The sequence below is a fragment of the Ambystoma mexicanum genome, chromosome 7p, assembly GCF_040938575.1.
Source record: "Ambystoma mexicanum isolate Mex_15411 chromosome 7p, UKY_AmexF1_1, whole genome shotgun sequence".
In the NCBI taxonomy this organism is placed as follows: domain Eukaryota; kingdom Metazoa; phylum Chordata; class Amphibia; order Caudata; family Ambystomatidae; genus Ambystoma; species Ambystoma mexicanum.
The window spans coordinates 940,070,870-940,092,823 of NC_090939.1; the positions used below are offsets into that span (position 1 = coordinate 940,070,870).

The 21,954-nt window shown below is 43.2% G+C and overlaps 1 protein-coding gene across 1 annotated transcript in view; it reads left to right on the plus strand.

The window, feature by feature from the left end:
• ABI3BP (ABI family member 3 binding protein) overlaps window positions 1-21,954 on the plus strand; it is a 1,926,231-nt gene that overhangs the window by 1,882,698 nt on the left and 21,579 nt on the right. Inside the window, exons 41-42 of the mRNA XM_069637268.1 lie at window positions 6,748-6,777; window positions 8,819-8,980. Coding sequence (XP_069493369.1) covers window positions 6,748-6,777; window positions 8,819-8,980 — 192 coding nt within the window. The remainder of the gene's footprint in view (window positions 1-6,747; window positions 6,778-8,818; window positions 8,981-21,954) is intronic.

Here is a 21,954-nt window from a genome sequence, read left to right on the forward strand (position 1 = left end):
CTTAAGCAAATGCTGTGGTGCCCATTAACGCTTTGTGTGCTATAGGAGAGGCTTTTCTTTTTGGTTTGGAGCATTTAGTGGTCCTGCCACCATTTAAACTCCAAAACATTCTTACAGGAAAAGGTATTAGGAAGTAGGCTCTTGGGTGGCAAAGCAATTGGAAATACTTGTAACATAAAATGGCCTAAGTGTCAGCCACACATTGATTCGTTTTCTGCAGCTGACGTTGCTGCCAGTGAGCTCTCTCTTCCTCCTCCTCTCGTGGAGACTTGTGAGCAAGAGCAGGTTACTGGCTACTCTGCAGTGTGGACCAGGTGGCCCAGCCGATGTTCATTATGATGCCCATTCCCCACTGACTGTGTTCTTTCCACCCCTGTGTAACCGGTTTGGGTCTATTTGACCTAATCACATTTGATCTAATTTATTTGACCTTTTTACTGTCAAAAATGCAGGTGAGTCCCCCCGCAACTCCCTCTCCCACTTCCCCTCAACCTAATCTATATCCTTACCCACCCCATATATATATATTTAATTAAATATGACTGAAAAAAGGTCAACAAAATTCGATCAAATGTTTTTAGGTCAATTATGCTAATATCGTGTAACATCTGTACAGAATGTGAATTCCTGCTGTTAACCACACATTGCACTCTATGAGTGCCTGGCTCTGTTAAGCTCGAGGTTAACTCAGTTTTTGGAACATGTAACTTGGTAAAGCTTTGGCCTGACCACAAGGCCCCCCACCCCCAATCTACCATGAGCAACCATGTGATTTTCACCTGTATTAGAAGCGCGTTTCAGGATACTCGTGGTAAGGGGGATTGATTTACAAGCTCCTGCTCAAGAAGTACAATTGAGCTGTCCAAATCATAATATAAAGCATATAGTTTGTCACAACACTCACCTTAAAAGTAAATTTCTGCAAACAGAATGAGCAGAGACCCCAGAATGCATTGCATGCTCAGAATGGGTTCATGCTTGAATCACTATTATAGACATAGTTGAATTATACAATTCAATGGTCATTGTTATGTTCCCAAAATTATCTTTGATTGTATGCTAATCGCTCCTAAACAACACTAGAGCTATGTATCTACCTCTCCTTTCTTATAGGTGATTTATTTACAGAATGAGGGTGATTTATTTACTCACTGATTTAATTGTTTATATACTGAATGAGAGAGTGAATAATGTACAAACCCCAGAGAAATGAATTTACAAAGGGCAGACTTGTTGCAAATAATAACATCTGAGACAATGCTAAGTGACACAAAGTACATGTTTGCAGGGTTTCATGGAGTATTGTTTGGGTCAGGAAGCGTTCATCACTATTTAGGCCTAACATGCTGGCCAGAGCCACCTCTTTGGAGACGCCCTCAAATTTACATCCCATTTAAGTAAGTTACTGCGAGACTGCCATGCCCCTCACTGTCACGTGAGGCAGATAAGCTTGTTTGTCTATAGCATGAAGAGGGAAGAGTAAGCTTGTTATTTGTTTTGTTTCCCCCCTCCAAAGTCCAGACAACCTCAAGCCCACCCCCTCACTCTAGGCATGCTGGAGGATGGTCTGGCCCAGGCGGAGGCACATGGCTCATTCCGCTTTTTTGTGGCTGTCTCCTTGTCTGCTATCTCACTTAACTGCACCAACATATCCCAACCACACCACACTTGCCCTACACCGTTCCACCATACTCCACACCCCACCACTACACACATCACCCCATCATTCCACACCACTAATCAATACCCCCACTCCAAACCACCACACTTTGACCATGAAACAACACCACCACGCTATATCGTCACACCACCACATCATTCTGCACCCTGACTTTACACCCAATCCCTCTCCACACACCCGCTACATACCACCACACAACCTTTTTTTCACGTCTCCAATGCACACTGTACTATACATCCCAACTACACACAACTCTACAGCGCCACACCACACACCTACCCATACCACAATATCACCACAACTGTACACCTCTACAACTTCCAACCCAACCACATCACCATTACTCTACACCAACATTGCTCCCCATTACCACCACGCCACACAGCACCACCCCACTCTACAATCCATTCTTGAATAGCAGGAGAGTCAGTGAAAATCACCAGTAGAACATGTTAACTATCCCAGAACAATTTGCAACAATCTGACCCTCCCACCAGATCATCGCCTTTTTTAGGTCATGCCTGTTCAACCTGTTTCGAAAGTACCTCTGAATATTTGAGAAACAAAATTCAGATATTACAATTAGAAAAGGAGGCATGCCTGAAATCTCCAGTTCATTAAGGTGCAGTCCATCTTCGACGCAGATATCCTTTAGACAAAACAACGGCCCAATTCCTTGTAAAAACCTCACATTCCATGATAGTCAAAATTGCCATCTTCCCTTGTAACCCATGCTGGTGTCTTTCCACCAGTCCATCCTGAAGTTGTCTTTCCATCAGTCCATCCTGGAGTCCACAGTCCATGTTTCCCACATCACCTCAAAAAGTAATTCACTCAAAACACTTTTGCAATACTTTTTCAGTTCCACACATTCACACACACATGAACTTTCAGCGATGGCTACTAGCTGACGCTGTTTCAAGTGACTTGGCTCAAATCTCAAATGGATTATATATATATATATATATATATATATATATATATATATATTTTTTTTTTTTTTTTTTTTTTTTTTTTACAGGGCCTGCGGTAGCAGCCCTGTAGTATGGTAAGATGTTCAACTCACTGTTTGGGCAGCTTATAACTTTGGTGCCATTTGACAAATCCTTACCAACCTCTGCAAAAAAAGTATATGGCCACCTTTGAATGATTATGCAAAGTTTGGTGTAGATTTGTCAAGGGAGGGTCAAAGTTATAGTTGGAAGTCCCAAAACATTTGAAATCCTCATAAACATAATGGTAAAAGAATTTTGCTCACGCCTACAGCCCAAACAGCTGAATGGATTTGAACCAAACTTGAGTGAGGAGCGGCGGCTTGGTCCCGAAAGCGCTTTTTTTTGTTCAAATTTGGTGTAAATCTGTCCAGTAGTTTTATTTAAAATGCCCAAAAAATAGGTCGAAAGAAATTAGTGATATCTGGCTCCGGTCCGCACACTCATTTCCTGATTCGGAGTCTGCAGACACCTCTGGATCAATCAGAGAGCAGCATGAGGTTCGCAGACATCGTACACGCTCACTGATTGGTCCATTAAAAACGTGAGGTGTGTCAAAACTTTTAAAATGGTAGCCATGTTGGATTCGCGTACTGCTCCCAAAGTCTGTCAGCATCAAAGTAAAAACATTTAAAAACCCAACATTACACTTGTCAAACTAATAAAATAAATGCCTGGGTGATGAGGATGGGATGGTTTATGGCCATAAAAATCCAGAATTCAGATGTTTTTCATCTCCAATGTCCGCAAACATCTCAGATGTTTGGCGGCATCCATGCATATTTCTTCATTATAGGGTTGGTGAAAAGCAGTTTTTGGATGGCTTATAACTTTGGCGCCACTCGATGAACCTGCATGAGATTTTGCAATATCATTGTGCCCTTAATGGTTTTGCAAAGTTTGGTGCTGTTCCGCCAAGTGGGGGCAAAATTAGAGAGGGGGGAAATAATTTAAATGCTTATAAATTTGGTGGTATTTGACAATTCTCCACAAAGGTATGCAAAAGGATTGAAGACCCAAATGTCAATGTTTGTGGAAAGTTTGTCGAGATATTGTCAAGCGGGGGCAACATTAGAGGGGGTGTCTCAATATTTATAGATGTCTATAACTTTGGTGCCATTTTACGGATATGCACAGAAGTTTGTTGATAGAATATAGACCCAACCTTGATTGAATGTGTGAGCAAAGTGTGAATGGATTTTGTCAAGCAGGGGCTGAGTAATATGACTATTTTGTGCACGTACATTTTGACACTTTTAAAGAAATAAAACATGGACGGATTTGCAGCAAACTCATGCAAGGAGCATTGGTAAGTACCCGAAAGCATGGTTTCGCAAATGTGTCAGTGTTTTATTTTTTGAAAAGTGTCATAATGTAGGTACAAAAAATAGTGATATACCTTTGGTGACTGAGGTATAGCCTGTGGCCACATTGTCCAGGTCATGTCTGTGACCCGAACAATCTGGCTACGGGCCATGACCACGAGGGATCGGTAATTGGGTTAAAGTGGACATGGCCACCAGGGATCGGCAATGTGGTAACATTTTTCAAAATCGGGATCGGTTTGAATGGGAAAAGGCATTCTGCTTGTGGATGGAGCCCGAAGTGCTGGACAGGATTGTGGCAAACATGCACGACGAGAATCAGCAAGGAACTGAAAGCATGCTTTTGCAAATCTGCCTTGTGTTTTATTTTTTCCAAAGTGTCAGAATATAAGTACTAAAACTGGTGATATAACTTTGGAGTCTGGGCAGTGTGCCTGGCCCTCGGCATGGAGAAATGTCTACTGTGATTTACTTATTGGAGCATGTAGCATGGCTGAAGCCCTAGGTTTAAATGGAGAAAAGAATTCTGCTTGCAGCAAGAAACCTCAGCAAGGACCTGAAAGCATGCTTTTGCAAATCAGTCCTGTGTTTCATTATTTTTTAAGTGTCAAAACCTAAGTACAAAAAATTGTGATATAACTTTGCTGCCTGGGCATTGGGCCTGGCCCTCGGCATGGACAAATTACTACTCTGATTTGCTTATTGGGGAATGCAGCATGGCCGAAGCCCATTCCCCATGGATTGTGGAGACTGGCCATAAATGCATGCCAGGAGCACTGGCCATTGGTCACATTTTGAGGGTATAGTGGACACTGAACTAGGATGCAGGGTAGGTGCAGTGGATAACGGGCGTGGTTTGGTGGGGCTGGAGTCATGGTCGAGCCTCATGCACTAGGCAATTCAGCCATGACTTGCATCCCCAGCATACGCTGCTGATAATGACACAAATCAGTATACGTTGCAAAAAATATGTTTGTAGTTTATAGTTCTTTCATATATGTTAAACAAGGAATTATTAATAACTTATATACAGTGATGTAACATCATGAACATTTTCACTCATAAAAACCTATGAAATTCACTGAAATTTTTTGTTAAAGAGACGTTATGGTTAAGATGCACTAACAAAAACATATCAAATTTCAAATTTAGGGAAAAAACGTGGTTAAAGGGACGTTATGGTTGCAAATTTGTTAGGTTTTTCAATTTTACTTGTAAGTTAGGCTATGCAAATGGGATGTCGGAATAAGGGGTACCGCTTACAGTCTCATTTACAACATATCAAAGGCGATCAGTAGCCTTGTAATAAACATCTCCATGTCACAAGAAATGTGCTTATTGAAAAAGAAACGTTGTAGTGAAGTTTTTTGTGTGAATACAGCAATCAAATATTAGATAAGAGAAACAATGAATGCAGTAGGGCTCAGAGAACTAAAGCATTTTTAGGATGGTATGTTCAGGAAGTACAATGATAAGTCGAAGCATATCACATTCTTGAGAAATGTATTATCTGCATGGGACCTGCTTCTTTTATGTATGTGCATTATGACCTCAGGGTAAACCCTAGGGAAAAGAACTTCACAATATAGCACAAGGTCCAACTCTACATGCACAGTACCTTCATAGTATGTGTATCAAGGTTTTAATACAGTATAGCCACATGAAGTCCTCAGCTTAAAATTAATACTGTCACTGAAAAAAAAACAACCACCTCAGATATGTGATGTCATTTGTGGGTGTTAGCCATGCATGGCCGTGGTGTGAGTTATGGTTTATGGTTAGATAGATTACCATAACCAGCGAATTTCTTTTATTTTTTTATTTTACTTGTAAACATAACGTCCCTTTAACAAAGTTTTTTTTACTGAAAATAAATAAATATATGTATATATGAACAAAGAAAGCTGGCAGGAGAATCCTTATTCTGCCTGCAAATGGCGTCACTCTCTATTTACTCCAACTCCCATGGGCTTCAATTCATTTCCTTTATTAAGTTGATGTGGACATAAGCGACAGCAAACAACAACGTGTTTCACCCTAGCGGGCCTCGTCAGATTATACATGATATGAGTCCAAATAAGATACAAAATAATATTCTATAGCACATGGAACACCTCCACACACCCACTCCACAATAGACCTCCACAACACCTCTTGAGGCCATGACAAACCCCAGTCCACCTCACATCCCTCCACACCACCCCCACTTCTCCACACCACCCCAACGTTCCACATCCCCATTCTACCACTACACCACCCAACCCCACCACACCACCACACACACTACCACTCCACATTGCCACTCCACTACATCACCCCACTCCACCACACCATTCCACCCATCACACCACTCTACTACCCCCATCCTAACACACTGCACTCTAACACCATGATCTCATTCTAGCACCCCCACCTCTGTACAGCCACATCCTTCATCACCACTCGTCTCTCACCCACCATTCCACACACCTCTCTTCCTCCACCATCCTCACATTTGTTCCACTCTCTGAATGTTTGATCGCATACCTCTTAATTCAAGCTGTATATTGCTCTGCCTACTGAAACATAATTCCAAATGGGTCGCTGTTTATTTTATTCATAGAAACTCGTGCAAAGTGTCTGCAACTGATAACATGGATACAAACAGAAAATGGTCATTCTCTCTATGTTAAAAGACCAATCAAAAACTTGATTTGATGGAACATTTCAAAGCAAAGTTAAGTCTTTTTATTCTTTTTTTTAATTGCAGCTGATCCTCGGGTAAGCGAGCCACTCCCAGGTAAGATTGTCCAGTTCTCTCTCTAATCTCATCTCACAAAAATGTTTATATTATATTCACAGTCATTATTTTAGAACTGGAGCCTAAAACATTACAAGTTCAGCATGGCTGGGAATATAACTTTATTCACCTAAGATGTCACTAGTTCAATTTGTGAGACAGGCATGCTGTACATCGAAGCCACAATGTTCTCCTGGATAAAGCCCTTCGGTTAATTGTGGGCAACCTTCCAGTGACAGCTGGCACCTTACACAAAACATTGTAGCACCCATCCACCCCTTGCATACAAAAGAGGTTTCTGAAAGATTTACAAGCCATTTTTTACTTTTGATGTGATTTTAACGACATTTATTTGCCACTGAAGTTTTGAATCACATTGTAACTATACAAAGTAATGACCGTGCAGTCCCTAGAAGAAAGCAGATGGGTCCCACACTGGCAACCTACACGTACCCACTAGTCTGAAATCATAAAATATGTTGTATTCGCAAATTATCTGCAAGTATCATGTTTTTCATGATTTAACATGACAGACACAGCAGAAATCTTGAACCTCTGTCTCCGATAAAACCTGGAATTTAATATGACCTCAGGACAAGTATCAGCCAGCCTGTTCATATTTATTCCACCTTGGCACCTGAGATTATTACACGGTTTTTACATGATATGCATAAATATCTCAAATTATGTATCACTTAATTAGAGTTCCTGATCCAACAAATTACAAATATCGTAATCAGGAAAGGCACTGGGTTTACAAAAGATCAAACATTCTATGTTTCACTCTAATACGACCTGCATGCGATTATGAACATGCACAGCACATCAGTGATGCAAGGGTCGAGTTTGTAACGTACAGCAAATGTGCAAGGGCTACAGGGTGATGCAATAAGGGAGTGGGTCATATGATGCTTACCCATTGTGGACATGGTATGCGATCACCTCTCAAACTCATTGGTAAGGTTATCCATTGACCAAAAAAGGGGGGATTCAGTTACCCTACGTTGGAAATTCCTATCATGCTTACCTGACCTGCCAAGCCCACCTACTACTGCCCTCTTACCACAGTGTGGATACTGTGAAGCAACATACTGCTCAGAAGGAGGCATTGGGCCACTTAACCAAAGGCACCTCCAATGTAGTCTGATTTCCTATTAATTCTTTACGCCACCAAAGGAATTATCCATAAAGGTCGAAACTAGGATATTCATGGGAGTTGGCATGGCAGCAGCCACGCACACGCATACCTTGGAAGGATGTAGGCCTTTCTTTTGCATATATGTTATTGACCGATTTTATTTCAAATAGATTGCGGTATCCACATGCTGTGATGTGAACGGAAGTTCAGTCAAGGTGGATTACTCCCGCTTTCACCTACTGCAAGCTCACTTTGCACTTCTTGTACCAAAGTCTATCTCAGTAGTTGTTAATCCACCACAGTTAAACACGAATCACTATTAATGGCCTTGCCCATTGTGTGTGGCACTCATCTGCATTTCCAGTGCCATATTGTCTACAGAGCTGCATCTCTAGATGAACCAAGAGCGTAATTTCTTAGGCCAAGGCTCTTGTGATATTGAGCCAGATCAGCCAAAGTAAATATGATGTGATGTCCCTGGTGAAGGACTGGAGCCGCAGTCTAGCTCACACACACACGCATTCACGCATGCATGTGGTGGCATCACAGAACGTTACATCCTAATAAAGACATGCGTGAACTGCACACATGGGCAGACGAGTTTGGCATGCATCGCAGCAAACAAGTGACGTTATTCCTAGCGCACGCATGGCCACAACCCTCACTAATACACGCCTTAAATCTTCAGTCCATAGTTTTACGTCAAAGGCCACAACACAAGGGTACATTGACTCAATTGAGAACTGAGAAGCACACTTCAACCGAGTATTATCATTATATTAATGCATTTAGAGGTTTTGTTTCAATTATTCACAATAAATGAAATGCATTTAAGATTGATCTTGTAATAATTGATAGAGGAAACCATGCCAATGTATTTCTGCTGTCTATTCTTTCATGCAGGAGGAAAGGATGCCATCTGGACTGAAATTAAGTTTAAATCCGACACATATTCTGAATGCAAGGGTAAACAGTACGTCAAGAGGACCTGGTACAAGAAGTTTGTAGGCATACAGCTCTGCAACTCTCTGCGATATAAGATTTATCTCAGCGATAAACTTTCAGGTAAAACACGTGATGTTATTGCTTCTCAAAATCTTTATGCATGATCCCTCTAAGTAAAGCACTTTATACAAAAAATCATCATCATCAAACATTGCATCATACATAGTTATCCACTGCACAGAGAGCACGCATGCGTCCCCTGCCACTCGTGCCCGAACAGTTTTTTTGGGCAGAGTGAATTTGGAGCTTGGCTATGGAAGGCACTAGGGCACTCGCTGCCTGCATTGAACACATTTTACAGGGCAGGTGACCTTCACATGATTCACGCTGTATGCCTAAAAGGTCAACATTTGGGAAATTGATCTTCAGTGGTCCCATCATTAGTGGAGGTGGACTAGTGAGCATGATAGCATGTATAATAGTGCACTGGCTTTAATGACGGGAGTTAGTTGATAACTAGTTGCATACCTTTCATTTCACTGTGGTACTAATCGCCATTTTGCTGAAAGTCCCCCCCCCCATCACCGGTGGCACGGGATACCAGGTTTTCCCTTTTCATTTTAGCTGCATTTTGGTGACCTACAGCGGATGAAACGACATAAGTTGGCTCGAGAGCTCAGCGAGTTAATAATCCATCTGCCTAGACCTGTGCAAAACCCCATGAATAATACCATTCCGACTTACATATTTGAACTATTCCTGAAATAAATACAATGTCAATTGAGAAAAAGTGTTCTATTGCCATCTTTAAATGTAAGTGGACCATCTGCATAAGTAGTAGTTCTATATCTGCCACTTTATTCCCTAAAAACAAGTCGACTAGAAAACTAGTGTGAAAGGCACATGTTTGTGTCTGAGCAGTCATGCACTTGACCTCTCGGGTGATACGTCCAGGCCATTGCGTGAGCACCACATTCCACAGAAATTGCCAGCTACAAAGGATGTTGATTACGACAAACAATTCCATTTGTTAGAGCCAAATATCATTCCTGACTGGCGTAATTTTAGTCAAGTAAATATAAAAATATATTTTTATACCCAACTTCCCAAACTAGATAGTCCAATACTGAAAGCTCAGATTCGCATCTGGAGCCCTCGGCACAGCTGTGCTTATTTAGCATTACGAGCAATATCAGGGAAATTGCTCATAAACACCTGGGTCCTTTTCTAGACGCTTTACACTGGCGCGCGCAGTGCTGCACCTGGGTCATTTCTGCTTTCTAACAATGGGGAGCACGTGTGAAATCACCTTATTACTAGAGGGCTGAGAATATGAATACATTCAGTCGTTATGAGTGGGGGGGTCCGGAAACAAGGTTGCTGGTAAGCCTACAGGCACCCTTGTTTCTGAACTGCCACACTCTGAGTCTGCTTGCCGCAGCCGCTGCGCCCAACAGGTCTGATCCTGCCAGGCGCAACGGCCACGGTAGGCAAAGCCGTCACGGAAGCACCGGTACTGTTAGCAACGGTGCCTGTGCTTCCGTGAACCCATTCCCATGGAGTCCTATGGCACTCCACGTGAATGGGGAGTAACATTTACCGGCACTTAGCTTCCCGGTCCGCCAGGGCTCAAGTCGAGGGTACACGTGGGGGGACGGAGACCACCCACTTTTTTCAGAGGGTGGACTCAGTCCCCCCTGCTAAAAAGAGAAACATAGAATGTCCTACTTGAATTTATGAATTAAAACAAACCTCGGGGATCGAAATGCAGTTGTCAGGTTTGTAGGCTGGATACTTGCCCACTGCACTATATAACATGATAGAAATAAAACTAAAAAATAAAGGTGAAATGTCTTATTCCGGTACTGCAAGTTCCAGGGAAAACATTTGTATTGGTTGAGTCACTGATTTAGTCTCTTTAAAACATGTACATCGTTAAACGTTTTCAAAAACACGATTAGAAGAAAATATCCTCTCTTGGTTGTGTGTGTGTGTTGATTTTATGGAAGGGAAATGCCGTTCGTCCTGTGTAATTTGGGTGTTTATGTAAAGGCTATTTGATGAAATATGCATATTTCACCTTGATATGCTAATTTCCGGTGACGTTACATCCGATCACGTTTGTTGATGAGTCCCCCACTTACATTCTTAGGACTTGACCCCTGCTTGTAATGTCCCGGTGGCCCCGGGAAGCTAGGTGCAAAACATGTTTACGAGTCTAGCGGCAACAAACAAATTAGAACACATATTTTTCTCACTCATGGTATTTTATACTACGCTTTACACGAAGCGCATCTATTATGCTTTTATTACAGTCAGGTTCCTGAACTTTGGGTCTAAAGAACTAATTTTAATGGGTGAGGATAATTTGTTCACAATGTTTGATAATGACTAAGGTTTCCGGTTTCACAAGTCGATGCCTTGCACAGATTTACATCATCAATAACAAAAAAACGTTATCATATGGAAAAAGAAAACGTTTGAAATTCAAAAGCAGGGGTAAAAAGGCTGATGCAGGTCATTGTATGAAAGAAACGTGAGTTAAACATTATCCATGACTTATATGACATAAAACATCCCTGGTAAAAGTGCATTGCATCTAAAACAGATAATGCTATAGAATGCATCTATATCCCAGAGTGTAGCCCCACAAACCATACCACCTTTTTTTTAATACATATCATGAACAGAGACAACATGTTCATTCCATTACAAGGCCAGTGACATGTGGGAGGTCTAACAACCACTATGACCACAGCTTCCACTCAACCTAGTTCCACTTCTGCACCTCATCTGTAAAAAGAGCAGTCCTAAAAACAAAGGGCAGAAAAAGTGAGGAAGAAAGGGGGTAAGCAGAGGAAGAGCAGGGGATGGAGAAGAGTTGAGAAAGGAAGGTGTGAAAAGTGGAGAGGAAGGAAAGGGAGTGTCACAGTCTGCCAGGATAGCTCTGGGGGCAACAGACCATCCTCCTGACCCTTCCACACAAGCACATCATGACCCGCTCCTGGGAGAATGCAAGAAAAGGCAAAGGATTCACGCCAGATGCAGGAACCCAGCAGAGATGCCAGAAGGTAACCTGGTGAGCGCAACAGACAAAGCCCTGAGACAGGAGAGAGACAATATGCAGGTTGATGGTAGAAACGAAAGGGAGAAATAGCATGAAGGAGAAACAGAAGTCAAAGAGTAACAATGCAAGTTGTAGTGGGAGAATAGTTAAACGCATCATGCTGGAATTTGAGGTCAGAATTCACAGAGTACATTGAGAGACTGTATTCAAGGATCAAAGCTGCATGCTGGAATGTGCATTTGCACCTGGAGAAGGGTGCTCAGCCATTCAGGTGGCTGGGACAGCGGGTGAGAATACACAATCCCCGCCCGCTGTTCCAGCCACCCGAGGACCTTCCCCGGGTGACCCTTTTTTCCTTCCTTTTTTTCATTGTGGGGAGGCAACAGGGAGCCTTTGCATGTTGCCTCCCCGCCCGCTCCATTAACCTGCGGGACTGGAGCATTGTGCTCCGGTCCCAGAGCTCATCCAGTCTGGCCATAGACATGGAAAAGGGACCTAGACCCTTTTCCATATGGCGGTGGACATTTTCTTTCATTCTTTTTTCTAGCAGCGCAGATCTCCCGATGAAAAATTGTGAAAGCCATTTGCAGCCCAGACGAAATGGCTTTCATGACCTGCCAGTCGGGCGGACATGGCCTCTAACAGCCCACTGCCCGAGCCTTGTCCACCCTCCTGACAGGGCATGAAGGCCATAGTCACGGGTCCATGAGCAACTTGAGAACGTGAATGGCGTTGAGTTCAATAATGTAACTTTACTCCGGGTAGAGTTCCAAAAGGCCATCTTGTGAAAGTTTACATGGAGAAACTCTGCATGCTGGAACTCAGGGTATGAGTTCCCAGAGGGCATTGAAAGACTGGGAACTCTGACCAGGTTTCAGAATTTCTCCTAGTGAGGTCCCACTTGCCCAGACCCTTAGGGAGTTTTTTACGGAGCAGGTTTACCTCCCCAGCCTCAAAAGGGTAGGCTCCGCCTCGGGGAGAAGGGACAAATACCTGCAGTTCATCACACAAGCCACCAGAGAAAAGGTGCATGTCAGAACCTGAAGTCACCATTCATTAAAAAAGCAACTGCCAGGCTAAACACTGAACTCTGGGACCTGAAGCCTAAGGTCCGAAAAGGCAATTGGAACACAAGCAGTTGTGCCAATCTGAAAGTCAGAACACGAGTTCCAAGCTGCCTGACCGCTCCTGACACGTGTCTTCAATTAAACACAAAATGTTTACATTTGTGATCTTTCAAGGTAATCATAGAGGAGAGGAGATGAGGGCTGAGGAGATAAGGGAAGATACAGGAGCAGAGGAGAACCATATGAAGTGAAGGGCAGGAAATGTGAAGAGCAGGAAATGTGAATCGAAGAATGTGGAATGGAGCCTTAGGAGGGGACGATATTGGGGAGGAGGGAAGGAAGAGGCAGAGATGGGGCAGGAAGGGAGACAAGCTCAGAGTGACTTGTAGGGCAAAAGGGCAATGGCCGAAGTGGAGACCCAACATGCTAGTGTAGGCCTGTGTTCTTTATGGGTGTGGCCCAGTTTTTTGTCCGGGGGTGGGGTTTGATGAGTTACTACACTGTGCAGCTTGTTGTGTTTTGACCCATATAATTGAACACATTTTTGAAATGCACAATTTGCAACCTATTTTACCAAAGATCTTTCTCTTCGGTACTACTCGCAAAGTCTGTCACTACAGCAATAAATTGCCATCTGTGACTGTGGGCGAATTTTTCAATAGTGCAGGGGCCATTTTAAGGCAGAGTCCTATCATGTGGTGAGGAGTTTGGAAGCGAAGGAAGGGGTCTGAAATGGGATAAGAATGGAAGAGAGAGGATGAGGTCAGAAGGGAATGGAGGGGAGGGAAGGAGAAAAAGTAGAGAGGAGGCAAGAGACAGGGTAAAGGAGACTTGTAGATAAAGGAAAGGGCAAATTATATATTTCAGGTTTTGGGCTGGATGGTGTGAGAAACCTGAGGGTATTCTCACTCCTGAACCCCCTGGATCCTCTTCTCAGGTGGCCAGGGAAAGGCCATTTCTTTTGGATCCTGTTTTGGATCCTGACCCTGGGGGTGGAGAAGCGAGGATGGATCACCTGGGTGGATGGTCCTTGGGGATTGGAAGTGGGGTACCCACAGGCGAGATATGGTATCCCCCTTTTCCTATTGACGACCATCCTAACCTTCTCCCAGCCATTATGGGCTATTGTCAAGCAGCTCCCCTCATTTTCCTAAGAGCTGGAAGAAGCTCAGAACTTTACGTTTATCAACATTTCTTTTGTTATTGACATCCCTACAAATCTTTTGTTGTGAGGGCAAGGATAGGTTTTGGACACAGACAGACTTTTAAATTGAACTTTCTGATTCAGACATTCCTTTGTTTCGTTCAGGTAGGGAATCCCACCTTAGCATAGAGCAAGTTAGGCCTTCAACCATTGTGACAATTGATTTAATAAACCATTTGGTTTTTAACTTAGAATCTGTTTTCTGTGTCTTGCTTCATGGTGCCTTCACAGTGGAAAGAGAAGACAATGACAAAAGAGGGTAGGCAAAGGTATCTGGAGTGGTTAGAGGAAGTTAAAGGAGATGCGTAGAAAGATGGGAAGTGTGTGATTATCGGAAAGGGAAAGTGAAGAGAGGATGGAAGAAGACTACAGGAGAGCGAGTTGGAGAGGTGGAGCAGGGCGAAGAAGAGGAAAAACTATAACAAAAACTATATTGCACAAGCTTTCACAGGCAGTGAGTGCTCTTTGTGTAGACTATGGTTTTGCTGAAATGAGTAAACGGTTCACTCATTTCCAGCTATTCCGGTTTTAATATTTTGTAGGGGTGTATTTGTTACGAAGCAGCTCCCAGCCTTCTTAGGTTGACATGCTAGGATTATTACAGCTTCTCAGGACACCTTCACAAGCAGTTACATAGTCCTTAAGTAAGTTACATGAATAGGACAGAAACACTGGCAGCCCATCACCCAGGCTTCTGGCTGACTAACTCCCAACATGGAACATTCCCTCAGGCATTCTGACACTCAGACACAAACACTCCACATGACATCACAGCATTCCTTCTGCATTCCCACTACCAAGCTAAGCCAGACACAACACATCTCCTCCCCTTACATTGGCACATTGCACAGAGCAACAATACATAAGGCATACACAATTGTATTATTTGACTGCCATCCCATTTCTGACTTAATTCGCAGTGATTCAGAAAACTAACATTTTTTCTGAAAGACCTCAGAGTTATTGCTTTTACAAAAAGACTATCAAAGATCTTCAGACTTAGCAAGAAACGTGCGTTCATTCATTGAAATTACAAATAGGGGGCAGTACCATTATAACCTGTCATTTCAGTCCGGCCGATTGTAGGTTTGTAAAATAATGTGTAATGTAACATCACTAGCATGTGTATGGTAGTATTACCACCAGAGAAAATGGTGGTGTTGATCAGCATTAATGCCAGCCACCTTTCCCCATCTTCATCACAGAAACTCACGGTTAGGCGCAGGCGCCACTGTTACCACCAGAGTTAACGGTCATTCTATTTGTGAGTGCTAGCACCATCATGCCGCCAAAGCCAAGGCCTTAAAAATAATCAGAGTCCCAAACACCTATGCCAAGGCATGAATCCTTATAGCTTTCTATTGGGTAGCAGAACCCACCCACTCAGCACTTCTCGAACACTCTCACAGGTGTCTTGCATGGGATTTTGTTCATTAGATATAGTTGTTGCTTGTATCATAATAACTCAGTGATTTCATAGTGAAAAATGTACTAACACTGTTGGCCACATCTTATGTGGCTCTGCTGAGCCGTATGGAGGTCCCTTCGCACATGTGTGTCATGCAGCATTAGCCCATGTGCGCACATGTAGAAGTTGAATCACAGGATTGAATGGCAAAAAAGGGCCCCACGGCCCATCTAGTCTGAGCGTGGCCCTGCCCAATCCGCACCAGATGTTGCTGAGCACGGTTTGCATTTGATCCCTAGCGTGTGTCTCGTACCTTTTTTTAAAATATTTGCTGATTTTACCTCTATTATTCTTAATGGCAGGAAGCACCATGAGTTTCCTTTATGCTTCGCCTGGAGAAACATTTAATTCTGTTTTTCCATTAGCACACGGACCTAGTTTTAGGATAAATCTTCACCGGAAAGTAATTGCCTCTTGTCATCTACCATTTTTAATAGTTTTGCAAATTTGAATGCATCAATCATGCAGGTTAATAGAAAACAAGGTAAAGGGTTGTGCTTTAAACCCCCCTCAGCTTCCATGCGCAGTTCCAGGTCACTGTGCCAGCGAATAATGGATGCTGGTGTAAACCCAGCCAGTGACATTACCTTTAGACATGTGGCTAAGAGACCGGGGTTTAGAAGGGAGAGGCGTGATAGCGTAGGGTGGCCCACCCTGAAAGAAAAGTGCTGGCAAAGCCAACAGGTTGGGCTTCTCTGTAGGCACGGGATAGGTATCTCCATAAGATGGGAATAGCTGGCAAATGGGGCAAGGACTTGGCATATGAGGATAGTGCCTGGCAACTGGCTACCTAAAGCCTATAACATAGAATTGTTGTCTTTGCTCATTCTTGGTTTGAACAGCAGCGTAATGCATGGTACAGATAAGAAGATACATATATTTCTTAAGCAACTGTGCCTTCAGCCACTTGGTTTTGAAGACATTTGTATTGCTCACAGCTGCATGTAAGCCATTACATTTCAAAAGATTGCTTGGCAATAACAATGGCAGCCACGTACAAGTCCATGGTCTGCTTGTACTGCAGGACAGAGCTAGTGCACAGAGATCCCACGGAGGTGTGTTTCGTACAGGAAGGGGCAGATAGCGTGTGGTAATGGATTAGCATTGCCAGGAGCATTCAGTGGGTGAGTTAAAAGTCAAACAACCACTGCAGGCGGTGTCCACCCGATCTGTACTCGTATGCAAACCGTTTTGGCGTTCTAGGTTGTGCCAAAACAAAGGCATGTCCCCCCAGTGGCATTATGCAGGCTTTTGAACGCCACCTGCAAGTAATTACATATAACACACGCACTCACTGGGATACTCAATGAGCTTGTTAGTTTTAATTATGGTGACTTTTCTGCAGTGTCTTCCTGCTCATCTCGCCAAGACAGGCGCCTCAAAATTTGTAATCATTAAATCTGGCTCGCTACACTGCCAAACCTCATTGGCCAGGAGATGCTTCAGGATAGACGTGACTGTTTGTGGACAAACGTCAGAGATTCATAAATAGACTTGTTTTTTCATCTCCTTTCAAATATCTCTACTTCCCCTCCCTCCTAGACTGGACCTGTGATTCCCCACCTACATATTTCCCTGACTCTCTTAGTGCTCCCCTTTGCATCTTTCTTTCCCCTTAAAACTCTTATGTCAACGCTATACTGAACTAATTTGCATATGCCTCTTTAAAACGTGAATAGAAAACGATATGTAAGTACAGCCCTCGCATTGCTACTGTCCAATGAAGTTACAATAAATAATTGTGTAAAAAGCATTGTTCATTCCAATTGGCCCTCAGTCCATTCCAACTCCAATCCTACCTCAGCAAAACGCATTGAAATATTCTCCTGTAACCTGAATTTCTTAGTAGTGCATCACCCACACCTGGCGAAAAGAAATACAGAAATTCTCATTCTCACTACTCAAAGCCCCCCCCCCCCCCGTATCGTTATCACGGACCCAAACACACAATCGATTATGGCGCGTAGCAACTGTTCACGAGACCTAAGTAATACCCCCATTCCGGCCAGATTTGGTGTCCATAGACCCATCAGATTGTATAGAAGGAACCAGCGTCCCCATCAGATATTTTGATTATGCTCTCTTTAATACTCCACCTTCAGAAATATACTCGTAAAACTTCTCTTGAACCCCTGCTTTGAGACGGTCATTCAGGCGCAGCCGGTGACTTTCAGACCAAAGCAAGACACATGCTCATTCATTATAAAGTCCATGGATCCAACATCTGTGAATTTTACGAGCTGAAAATGGCCCTTTCACCATAAGCTATGCTCAGTATGTTTGGGGACTTATACAAAAGCCGGGAACACTCTAATCTTTAGATTTTATGAGATTCCTCTCTCGTGGGTTCTATGTTCATTCATCGACAGTTGTTTTTTCAATGGGTTTTTGCCGGTTTTCTTTCTTTGAAAAAAAACCGTCGAAAATGTGTATTTTTATTTTTGCCCCCACACATCCCCTCTCCATTAGTTTTACTCTATTACATACCCCCGCCCCTTATATATACTTACCCACCACCCCCCATATATTTTTCTATGGCTCTTTTCAACAAAAAACTAAAAACCCATAAAAAACAACTGTCGATGAATGAACGTTGTACCCTCTGGTAATACATCTATTGAGCTCTCACGGAAAGATTCCTTCCATAGAGCAGTTACTCTCGGGATACCTAGTTCTATACCTAGGTCACTTGTCGACATTAAGAAAAAAAAGTCTTTCACCATGACCACTGCTCTCTGTGCCTGTGGACAGAGGGCTGCCCCTTGTTCTACAACTGCATGTCTTAGATATGCCACACTGCTCACGTACACCTGCACCAGTAGGAAGAAGGCAATATTTTCCCCCCATATCCCCGACGGATGAAAACTGTGCTTAATAAAAGATATACATAGAAATAAATGTAAGCCAAATTGGCTCGTTGCTGGTTGACAAAACAGCGCTTAGCATTTAGAAGAGAGATGCAGGAAGTTAGTTCCATAGTCTGGAATCATTGCCACAGAAGGGGCCACCACCTATGCAAGAACTTTTCAATTGGCTATTATAAGGAGGCCAAAGGGGCAGAATCACTAGGATCACTGTGACAAATACAGGGAATTTGTTCCCTCTCCCCAGGGGGAATGAATTCCCTTTGGGAATAGGAAGGTAAGCCCACAAAGCTTAGCACCCCCCCTGGGGACAGGGCAAGCAGAATCCCACTTGGGGTGATCCCCCAGTTCCATTAGAGGGCAGGCAATCCCAAAACAGGGATATGCGTTATCCTCCCTTGTCTCAGGAAACTAATAGTTTTATTGCTAATATGGGAGTTAAGTTAAATAATAACTTCCAATTTCAATGACTGGTATGGTTTCAGACCCTTTTTGGGCACTGTCATCAGCTTGGAATGGAGAATGGGAAACAAACCCACCCCCTCGTTGTGTGGAAGATAAGGACCTCATCAGCGGAGGACCTGAGGAGAAGAGAAGCCTGCAGAACTGTAGAGACTTCCTCCTGGGAGGTGTGGCAAAGTGAAGCAAGCACACGTATGGCCCACCATCTCATGGCCGAGCCTGCAGAACACTCAACCATCCTGCCAGCGCCAGGACCGGAGAAGCCCGACCACTAGAATCTCCAGCATTGGAGAACACCCAATAGGGAAACGATCGGTGCAATACAGATCTAGTGCCGAAGCCCCGCAGGAAGCCACTCAGAAGGAAGCGACAGCCCCAGCATACCTAGAACGCCTGGAGGAAGCCAGAAGGGGGAAAACGTGTTGGTCTACGCAAATGCCTGCTCAGAGGACTATCGCACGAAGACAGAAGGTATACGGTCACACCACAGAGTCGGGAGGATGCAGAAAGGCCCATTCAGACCTAAAGTCGGGGAGATAGAAACCAAACCCTATGGTGGGGTGAGAGAGACCAGACTCCGAGGTGGACTAAGAGAAACCCAATCCCAAGACTCTGTGAAAGAAACCAAACCCCAAGGTGGGTTAAGAGTCCAACCCCAAGACAGGGAGAGAACAATCCAACCCCAGGGTGGGGTGAAAGAAGCCGAGCCCTACGGTGGGCTGAGAGCTACATCCTGGTTTTTACCCCTTCTGGTGATCTCGGGCTTCTGAGTGGTGAAAGCACAATGAGATTCCCTGGTGGGGAGCTCAAAGAGAGTACCAGGGATTTCCTAAGGATGAACAAGGACCCCAGATTGAGACAAAGTACTTGGCAAACCCAGGCAGAGAGAGACTAATGAAAGAATGATATGAAACACGAGGACGTGAAGATGGAAGAGACATTTGGTGCCTTCATTTGAACTCTTCAATAGAAAGGGGCTTCTTGCCCTCTGTCATAGACATCACAGTGCGGTCAAAAACCAGCCACCATTCTTTTGTTTGGGCAAAGGTCCTTATTGTACCTTTTGTTAAAACTATGTTCTTTTTGGTTTACAGTTGTAGGGAGAAGAATCCGGTTAGAACTGGTTTCTGAGCGGCATGCGTTGATTAAATTTGTAGGACATCCCGACAAATCCTCTTTGAGACTTTTTTGTTTCTTTGAGTGAGGCCGAGAAACCTAGGGATACCTAAGGTTTTGATGTTTAAATAAAGAACTACTTTACCCAAAAGGCCACGTTGTCTGTCTCCTGATTCTGATTTACCAAATCACTCTCCAAACAGAAGAAGATCTTTTTACCATCTGCATACATATAATCGAGAAAAAGAGCCAATGAGTAACGCATGAAAGGAAACAAAGATTAAAAAGAACGGTCGGGTTCAATGCTGAAGTCTTTAGAACTCTATATTAAGGGTCGTACAGATGAACGAAAAGGGAGAAGAGTGAAAAACTCTACTTAATCGGTCAAATAGGCCAAGATCCGGGCTGTATACCAAATCTCCACAGCCATGAGGCAACCAAGGAGAAGCTTAATGGATCATGCTGACAGATCTAATAATGTCAGCAATCCAAAACGCAGTCTATCCGCCATTCTCCAAAGGTCAACCACTGGATTCACAAGCACTAGCTTAGTTCTCGCACCTGCTGCGAAAACAGCATTTTGATAAAGTAAGAGCCTGTGAGACTCCTCATAGGTTTTGTGCTTTATGACCAGCACAAGGGAGTGTGACCCAGAAGACCTCCCCATCTTACCTTTAATAGCCTTTCTAAATGGGGCACTTCTGCATTTTCAAAGGTAAATTCACATACGGTCAGAAGTGATCCTGTGAGCTGTTTTAAATAGTCGAGAATGTGAAATTCTCCCTGGGGCTCTCCAGGCTTGTACCCCTCATAACTAGAGCAAAATATATATAACTGATTTTTTCGCATAAAAGACAGGGGATATTCATTCTAATACTGACATTGTCACCACCTTGCCCTCTGCAAATGTTTGCCTTTCCTTGTGAATTTCCTATTTAAATTAACTTCAGATTTGGAGATGTTGGACATGATTAGGAAAAGTGAAGTGACTGTCACGCAAAGAATCTAGCTCTATTTTTGTCCTTGATAAACCATCTTGACAATCATCAGTGCTATCTTTACTGACATTCTTAAACTTATCTCTTTCAAATCAGCAGCACTCGCAGGAAAGGGCAGATTCCACATCAACAGAAATTCATACGATAAAACGTATGTAGATTTAAAAAAAAAAATGTATATTGTGGGCCCTGAGAATTCCGGCAGCATTCACCTTATTTTCATACTGCTATTAATAACCAAATTCTGAGGAAAATGGAAGAATGATGTGCACATCAGCTAACTAATTGCCCCATCCTGGTCGGTTGACTCTCATCATAGTAGTTTGACGGAGAGACCTGGTTCTCCTTCATGATTGTGACCTCATGACCACCTTCGGCATGACAGATCACCATGAAAGTTATCAAAGGAAGACCTCTTTGCTAAAATGTTGCAGTTTAAGCAAACTGCTGTAGGAAGGCTACACTAACTCCACATAATCTTTAGTAATAGTATTCCTTTTATAATTCCTCATAACTGGGTAAGACTTCGGGAAAGCTTATCTGGGCATCTGGTACTGCTTTCTCTGTCCAGAATGTCCATAGCCTCTGATGCATGTTCCCTTTAAATCTGAGGAATTCCATCTCATTTGTACTGAACCTACTGTTTGTGGAGTTGGCCATTGCCAGCCTGTCTCCTTTACATTGTTATGTTCCATTACTTCTAAATCTTGATACATCAGTAAGGCGTGCCAAAATAAAAGAACCCTGGTTCAATTCTTGCCCTAGTAGTTCACATTTCAATTTAAGGTAAGATTGTCTGAGTGTCTTTTGAAACCAGTGAAGGCACTCAAAATGTAGGATTACTGCTG